The sequence below is a fragment of the Trematomus bernacchii genome, unplaced genomic scaffold (assembly GCF_902827165.1).
Source record: "Trematomus bernacchii unplaced genomic scaffold, fTreBer1.1, whole genome shotgun sequence".
In the NCBI taxonomy this organism is placed as follows: Eukaryota; Metazoa; Chordata; class Actinopteri; order Perciformes; family Nototheniidae; genus Trematomus; species Trematomus bernacchii.
In genome coordinates this window covers 6,561,990-6,570,707 of record NW_022987698.1, presented here as the reverse complement: position 1 = coordinate 6,570,707, position 8,718 = coordinate 6,561,990, and the positions used below count along the sequence as shown (strand labels likewise).

At 39.2% G+C, this 8,718-nt stretch overlaps 1 protein-coding gene across 1 annotated transcript; it reads right to left on the bottom strand.

Annotated features, from left to right (window-relative positions):
- Positions 1 to 230: 230 nt before the first annotated feature.
- On the bottom strand, positions 231 to 6,593 carry mmp19 (matrix metallopeptidase 19). The gene is made up of 9 exons (XM_034139387.1): positions 6,335 to 6,593; positions 5,772 to 5,857; positions 5,501 to 5,631; positions 4,238 to 4,450; positions 3,442 to 3,687; positions 2,858 to 2,983; positions 2,325 to 2,489; positions 1,448 to 1,575; positions 231 to 1,351 (listed from the first exon to the last, which is right to left on the bottom strand). Exons 1-9 carry the CDS (start codon positions 6,425 to 6,427, stop codon positions 1,121 to 1,123), a joined length of 1,419 nt encoding a protein of 472 aa, XP_033995278.1. The 5' UTR covers positions 6,428 to 6,593; the 3' UTR covers positions 231 to 1,120.
- Between the last annotated feature and the right edge of the window lie 2,125 nt (positions 6,594 to 8,718).

The following is an 8,718-nucleotide window of genomic DNA, read 5'->3' as shown; positions in this document are numbered from 1 at the left end:
TTAGCAACACTGGCAGCATTACTCAACAGAATTTCTCATGGGCAATAAAGAGGCCATGTGGAGGATTTCCTACCATGCAACTGGTTGGGTTGCCATGGAGCCTCCAAATGTTTTTTGCATACAACACAATGTGAGCCTTTCATCAAAATGAACGATAAATATTTTGCTATACTTTTTACGGGAATGTTGAGCCTATTTTCTGGTGACAAGGAACTGCAATTGAAAAGGGCAATTATAAGAACAGACAGTGTCTTGTTTAATTGTAAAAAATGTAACATTCTGGCTTTAAAAAAAATGTCACATTATTTCTCACAAATGGTTGTGACTCATAAGATATTGGAGGTGTTTTTAAGGAGCGATGAATAACTTTTTTAAGTGTGCATGAATGGTTACACAACATGTCTGTAAAGAAAGTGCACACTCCCATCATCATATTACATCTTACTGAAGAATATTAACACACATAATTCAACACACATGTTGGAGAGAAAAACAGAAGGCCTCCCTTGATTTCGCCCTGAGATCATACAAAAGATTACATAATATTGGCACAAAAACACATTTGTACTCATGAAGTCAACCTCACAAAAATCACTGCAGAGGTTGCGAGAAGCCTGGTTTAAATCAGGTCCAGTGAAATAAAATCAATCCTCAAATTCCCTTTTGTTTTTGTTTCCTTTACCAACAAAATTACAATTTGTATCAAATACTCACCCTGTGTTACCTTGAAAAAACCTAATCCAAAAACATGGCCATGTTAACAACAGCATTAACATCTGCTTTTACTTCACAAACACGTGGCATTGTTGAAAATACATTGGGAAGTATGAGGCAATCCACGCAATACATTAGACTTTTTTTTGAAAGAGTTTGTAAATGGATCTGATATAGTTTTGCACTTAGTTGAATTCATCAATAATTTATTCCCTTTTTGATGATATGTCACTGTGAAGACATTCGAGGAAAAAGTTTCTTAAATAATTGGAGGTAACAGGTTGAGTATTTGAGAAACAAAAAGTAATTTAGTGGGGAATAGATCTTCCACGTGGTTGGTGACAATTCACAATCTGGTTGTGTGGAGCCGACCTCTTGCTACACGCTGCCCCCTGATGGTCGCCCCCTAGCACCGCATCCAGCGCTCCCTCTTGCTCAGAGGGTATCCTCTGTCGACCCCCAGCCGGTCATTCACTCTCCAGTACTGGTCTCCCTTAAAGAAGAAGATCTTGCCGTTGGTCCAGGTGAGAGCTGCATCTGGATCTGACGGCACCCCGGAGAAGAGCATGGAGAGCGGTTTGGGGTAGATTCTCAGGTCAGTGAACTTCAGCTCATCCCACTGCCAGTGCTCTGAACCCTGCACAGGCAGACAACAAAGACACACACTGAGGATTTCTGCAAGGAAAATAACATATTGGGATGCACTAACATGTTTAAAGTCTGCTAATGATACCTTGATGAAGACCATCTTCTTGTTCTTCTCCAGGTACAGGGCTGCGTTGATGTTCGGAGGGATCCGTTTCACCTGTTTGGGGTAGCCGTCGTCCAGCATGAACATGGTATACCTCCACACTTTATCACCTGTGAGCAGGAGACAAACATTCACACAGTTGGACTCACAACTGGAGAACAGAAGAAGAGCACACAACCAGGCGTGGTCAGTGGCGCCGTAAGGGGGTGAAAAGTTAGGACAATTCTAAGGGCCCGTGACTGACAGGGGCCCAAACAATATTAGAACATTAAGAAAAAAATGTTTAAGTAACCAATGTGATTATCTTTTCGTGGGGCCCAAAATCCCTGGCGGCGCCCCTGGGCGTGGTAAAGAAATAGATTCACTCGTACTGTATTACAATCTTGAGGTACTATTTCAATGTTATGCTCCTTTTTCAAAATATTGAACTTTTTACTTGACTACATTTATTTTAAAGCTGTAGTTAATAGCTGTGATGCAGAATTATATTATTAATACAAAATAAGACAAAATAAATACGAGAGAATGTATAAATATACTACCGTGCCTTATAACAAGTAGTTATAGTGGGGCTATGTTTACAAGATGCAACATTGAGAGACACAAACATCAATAGATAGAATCCAGTAACAATATGTTGTTCTGAAATATGCCATTCTGCAGAAGAAAAACGTTCACTTTTGGCACTCTAAGTATATGTGATGAAAATATGTATTTGTACTTTTATTCAGAATTCAGGACTTTTAATATAACAGAGTATTTCTTAATTGTGCAATTACTGCATTTAATTAAGTTAGATATCTGAGTGTTTATTCTCCCACTGACACTGACACACGACAGAAGCACTGGACAGCTGTACCTTTGAAAAAGTACGTCTTGTTGGTCCTCTGAGAGTGCACCGCAGCGTTCAGGTCTCCAGGCAGGGCCTTCCACAACCTGTTGATCTGTATCGGTGTGTTGTGTCCCAGATCAGAGATCGTCCAGACGTAGTCACCACTGAAGGCAAACGTTTTCCTCCATGGACCTGATCAAACATTCAGAGAGGTACTTAAGTATTTGTCACAGGTTTTGTAAACCTACTAAAACAATATTTGTATGATGGTATATACCTTTATAAAAAAAGGAACAATTTACTCGTATTGAAGTTGAACAAATCTCCATTTTATTTTTTAAAGTTTTTAGACTGTTCCTCAAAGGACCTGTAATCTCATATTCCTTTCAATCTTATATTATTTAATTTGTTTGAACTTTTACTGTAGATCATGAATGTGTCGGTCTATTCCCTGTAAACGTGGTGTGTTGTGGTCTAAATGTGGAAGGTGGTGAGCTGTGGTCTAAGATAAAGTCTCCTGTGCGTTTCCTGTGTTTACTCTCAATTAATCCATAACTCACCCAACATGATAGCGTCCAGTGCGGCAGTGCAGGGGTCAGGGATGATCTCAGTGTCATGGCTGCTCTCCGTGGGAAGCAGACTGTTCGGCAGTATTGGACTGGCCAAAGTGCTACTGATGCGTTTGCCTATAAAACAGAGAAAATGTGTCAATGCAAACTAGACATCAATATTTGTATGAAATATATTTGGCTGCAGAGAAGAAATGTAGAATAAAAAATGTTACCGCCTGAATTGCCTTTATTTATAAATAATGAAGGATATCTATGTCATAGACTGATTAACTTTAAGGATCCAGCTGCAGATTTAATTAATATTGGGCATAATGTATACCATACTTTAGTGTAATTGAACCCGGACATTTTAATATATAATTTTTTTAGGGTGTAAATAATTATTAATAATAATGACTCTATTATTGTCATGTTGAGTTAATCCATAAAAATAAAGGTTTTTTTTACCCTTTTTTTTTCGCCCAGTATATTTGTTATTTTCTTTTACAATTTGCTTATATATTAGTTACTGATTCATGCCAATTCATAAATACTGACACAAACAGTCCAGTAGGCCTTCTTGATGCACTCACCATATAACAGCTGGATCCCCTGCACATCATCTGTATGAAGCCTGAAGTTGGCACGGTAACCAGAGTAGACTGGAGCCATCAGGGCGCCTCTGAACTGAGAGTGTCCCAGGCCGAGGGCGTGGCCGATCTCATGAGCAGCCACAATACGCAGATTAGTGCCATAATACGATCTCTCAGTCCAGAACTCATCCTCATCAAAATGCACAATACCAGACTGTGGTGACTCAGCATGGGCCAGCACATGACCTGCAAGTGATACAAATAAACAATTTAAAAGAATGTCACCCTTACAATGTCACATATATAAATAACCCACCTTAATTTCCCTTGAATTCTCGATAAAAAAACATTGCTTTCCATGTTCCTTGTTATTCATCCTCTCATTCTTCCCTTACACTCACATTTTCAGTAAAAACTTTTATGCTAAAGTGTTTTAAATAGTGAGATTTGAGAAACAAATGCATGCGTTTGGGTAAAAGTGTGTTTACTACTGGACAAGAAATACTTTAATTATATTGCATGAGCACTGTGAGAGTTTGGTAACAGATGTTTGATGACTACAATTCATCGAGAATTTTCTTCTTTTTTTATTTTCTTTTTTTATAGAGAAGGCATGCAGGAGAGACAGAGTTTTCTTCACTTCAAATTAGTTATTGATAAGCAATTACAATCTGTGAAGAACGATTCCTTTAAAAGGACATTTCAGCTTTAAAATCACCATTTGTTTCTTTGTTTCAGGGGACAGCAGGCCCAAAAGTAGCTATGTTTCTACATTTAGATAGAATAGAAAACTGACCACGGCCATCAAACGGGAATGGGCAGAATCCATCTTTCTTATGGAAGGAGATCTTGATGTCTGCTCTGCCATAGCTGATCTCTCTGAAGATCAAAGCAGCGACATCACTCCAGTACTTAAAGGCAGAGCGGACGGCCATCTTCACCTCGGTTTTCTTCATGTCAGGCGTGTAGTTGTAGATACGGTATGTCAGACTCCTTTTTCTCCAACGACCTACAAGAGATGAATACTATATTTATATGTGACCACGACCAAACTGCCTACTTAACTAGAAGTAAACATTTTCTACATTAGTCACTGAGAATACAAATGAAAAAATAGTCATTTGGAACATTGTCACTTGATTTTGAAGTTCGTGGTTTCCCAGTTATTTAGTAACTTCACAGGGTTACATCTAATGATTCAAAATACTTTAAGTGCACTGGATGTTAATACTTCCTCATGAGACAAACAGTTTTTATTTATTTCCAAGTATATTTATAATAAGGATGGAGAGCTGAATTCAGGTGTCCAAGTATTTCCCCAAAGCTTTAAAAGTTTCTTAAAGCCTTAAAATGGAAATCTATCAGATCCTGGACCTTTCCAATTTGCCAACAAGCATCTAAGTTTTAAAGGTCCCCTATTATACTATTTTTCAACAATATATGATAGGTCTCAGAAATATACAAAACATGTCTCTGAAGTGTTTGGCTCCAAATACCAAACAGATCGTGCATTTGAGCATCCCATAAACCCCTCTGTTTCAGCCCTGTTTCAAAAGGGCTGATTCTGTATCTGTAGCTTTAAATGCTAATGAGCTGCTGCTGGCCTCCACCTGCGAGATATTTGGTTAAAAAAACACAATGGTGCTGTAGAATGAGATTCAGGTGATAAGCTGTGCGGGGGTTACCTTGGTTGGTTATTGTCTAATGGTTGCACAACCCAAAAAATCATTGTGACATCACAAAGTGGCCAAACCTTACAGCTCATTTTCAGACATGTTTTTATATAGATGGATCAGGACAAAAAGAGAGATCATCTTTTTTCCTGAAACTTTCCGAATCTCTTAACACAGAGGGGCACATAATCATGTATAAAATACATTAAAAAGTGGCATCATAGGTGACGTTTAAAGTTAAATCTACAAACACATGTTAACCTTTCAGGACATGAGCATAGAGAATGTAACCTGTGCAGTTTGCCAACAAATCTATAAAGCAGCAATATGAACTTCTTGCTGTCAGTTTATTTAAAGAGAGAATCAAGCTTAATTTCTTGACTCACCCATCACTCTGTATTTGTGTTGTTTCTTGTTGAAGGGATCCTCCATGCCACAGCGAGGCTGTCTCATCACATCCACAGTGGCTTCATCCAACTCTCCAGTAGGTGGCAGATCATTCACTCTCTGAAAAACCCTGGAGACAAGAATGGATCAAACATCTACACACATCCTGCTCCGGAGCTCCACTGTATCTGGGAGGATCGTTCACACATATCTAACTGATTCAAAGTACCCGCATGTGTTTCCTCTTGAAAGGGCAACAGTTTATTTTACCTGAGAGCTTCAATGACCTCCTCCAGGTATTGGGGGTCCTGCGGATCAGCGGGGTCATTCAGGTAACCATACTTCATCAGATAGGCCTGTTAATTCAAAGGCAGACAAAAAAGCTCTTAAAAGAATAATGTGAACGTATTAAGGATGTCAACGTTTTTAAAACATTTGTAAATGTGGTTGTTTTGCTGCTGAACAGAAGAACATTGGAAAACGTTATGGATTTATTAAGGATGCAGCCACATTAAGGCACCTAAACCAGAACTGTAGGATACAGTAAAGTCCTATTTTAACTTCTTACAGGATTATATATAACGCTGTAACCTTAACACCCTTCTCCCCTTTCGTTATAAATGCTTTGTTTGCTTTTATTCACATGCATTTTTTTAATGTGATATGTGTATGTATCATGGATGCGTTTGATTTCCAGACAGTAAAATAAAGTACATTTTGAATAACTAACTAAAAACATGAGCATGTTTATATAGAGTATTAAACAGTTTGTATACTCACTGTTGAGAAAAAAATCTGATTGTGAGTGTATGTTTGAAAAGTTAAAATCTTACCTTTGCTTCATCTAATTCTGTCCATTGCACCACTGCACAAACCGCTCCACTGAGGCTGAGCAGCAGCAGCAGCAGCAGCCTTGTGTAGTCCATATTCAAGTTTTCATCAAAAGTTTCTGTTCCCAAATACTCCGGGCTGATGCTCAGAACCTGAAGCGCTCAGCAGAGTCTCTCAGCACCAACAGACTGTGTTTGTTCTCTCACCGCGGCAGCAGTTTTAAACTCAGCCCGGCAGGCGTGTGACTCAGCCCTGTGGCTGTGATGATCCATCTCTGAAGAATGAGGATTACACGAGCAGCCAGTTGGCCTCCAGCCAGCAAGCCTGCTGTTAAACTACAGCTGTTCAGATGTGGAGCTGCAGAAGTGATCTACACACTCTCTTTATAGGTTCAAGCTACCGTTACACTCTATAAAGAAGTCATTCACCTGAAAGAAACTATCACTATAAGGCAGGGGTGTCCAAACTTTTTTCACCGAGGGCCACATACAGAAAAATATACGAAGGGCTGGGCCACTCCCTAGAGATGAGGTATATTGCCTCTTAAGTTTAGTTATAAGTTTGAAAAATCAATCCAATGTAGGTAAATTATTGGTGATACTTGAAAATGCTGTAAGGACAGCTCTCCATAGGGTTTCATTTATTTTGTTAGCAGCTCCTTCCTTAAAACAGAGGCTTCAGATTGATTATAATAAGAGGAAATATGAAGGGTTTATTTCAAGGTTGTTATGTAAATGTGTTATTGGGCTTTTTTATTATCAACTTAGATTTGTTAGGACATGTTTTCAACTTTAATGGACTACATTTATTTGAAAATTGGGCTTATTAACACATGAATACTGTGTAATATATTTGAACATATATATTTAAGAAGTACAATATAAGTAGAAGTAGAAGAGTATTATACTTTCATTCAGTCTATACTTTTTTAATTTGCTGAGGGCCGATTCAAAATGGTCCGCGGGCCGCAGTTGGCCCCCGGGCCGTAGTTTGGATACGCTATAAGGCAAGGCAAGTCAAGGCAAGTTTATTTATATAGCACCTTTTCAACACACTTCAAAGTGCTTTACAAAAATGAAAGACATTAAGAGCATTAAGAAATAGTGCAGTGGAAACACATAATAAAATGGCATTTCAAAACAGTCATTAAAAAGCAAAGATAATAAAAGAAACATAAAAAATACATGGATAAAAGTTACAGTGCAGCGTGAGATGTGAATAGTTCAAATAAAAGCAGCGGCAAAAAGAAAAGTCTTTAACCTGGATTTAAAAGTAGTAAGAGTTGCAGCGGACCTGCAGGTTTCTGGGAGTTTGTTCCAGATATTTGGAGCATAATAACTGAATGCTGCTTCTCCGGCAGTGGCTCAGTCAGTAGGGGCTTGGACTGGGAGCCGTAGGGTCGCTGGTTCAAGTCCCCGACCAGACCTAAATATGGAGTGTGGACTTCTACTTGGAGAGGTCCCAGTTCACCTCCTGCCCTGCCGTGGTGCCCTTGAGCAAGGCACCGGACACCCCCCTTCCCCCCCACTCCCATTGCTCCCCGGGCGCTGTACAATAGCTGCCCACTGCTCCTAGTACTAGACTCCTTGTACTAGGATGGGTTAAAAGCAGAGGCCAAATTTCACTGTGTGTGCTGTGTGCTCTGCATGTGTGACCATTAAAGAGGGTTTCATCCCTCCCTATTCTTCTCTTCTTCTCCATGTTTAGTTCTGACTCTGGGGACAGAAAGCTGACCAGTCCCTGAAGACCTGAGAGTTCTGGATGGTTCATAATCCAGCAGTAGGTCAGACATGTATTTTGGGCCGAAACCATTCAAAGCTTTATAACCCAGCAGCAGTATTTTGAAATCATTTGTTTTGACACACAGGAAGCCAGTGTAAGGACTTCAGAACAGGAGTGATGTGATCCACTTTCTTAGTGTTATTGAGGACTCGAGCAGCAGCGTTCTGAATCAGCTGAAGCTTTCTAATAGATCTTTTAGTGAGACCTGTAAAGACACCATTACAGTCGTCGAGTCTACTGAAGATAAAAGCATGGACACGTTTTTCAAAATCCTGCTGTGACACTAGTCTTTTAATCCTAGATATGTTCTTTAGGTGATAGTAGGCTGATTTAGTAACTGTTTTAATGTGACTGTTGAAACTCAGGTCAGAGTCCATGACTACACCTAGATTTCTGGCTTTATCTGTTGTTTTGAACATTGCAGACTGAAGCTCAGCGCTAACTTTTATACGTTCTGCCTTGGCTCCAAAAACAATTACTACAGTTTTATCTTTGTTTAATTAAAAAAGGTTCTGACACATCCAGTCATTGATTTCTTCAATGCACTTACTTTGAATTGGAGCATAGTCTCCTGGTGAAAAGTTTATGTAAATGTACATGTCAT

What these genes read in the sequence shown, in the direction of transcription:
- mmp19 (XM_034139387.1), bottom strand. Translation starts at nt 6,427, where the DNA reads ATGGACTACACAAGGCTGCTGCTGCTGCTGCTGCTCAGCCTCAGTGGA. An exon ending in ACACAAATACAGAGTGATGG is followed by an intron (nt 4,451 to 5,500) that starts GTGAGTCAAGAA and finishes CATCTCTTGTAG; the next exon opens with GTCGTTGGAGAAAAAGGAGT. An exon ending in GGGGATCCAGCTGTTATATG is followed by an intron (nt 2,984 to 3,441) that starts GTGAGTGCATCA and finishes TCTGTTTTATAG; the next exon opens with GCAAACGCATCAGTAGCACT.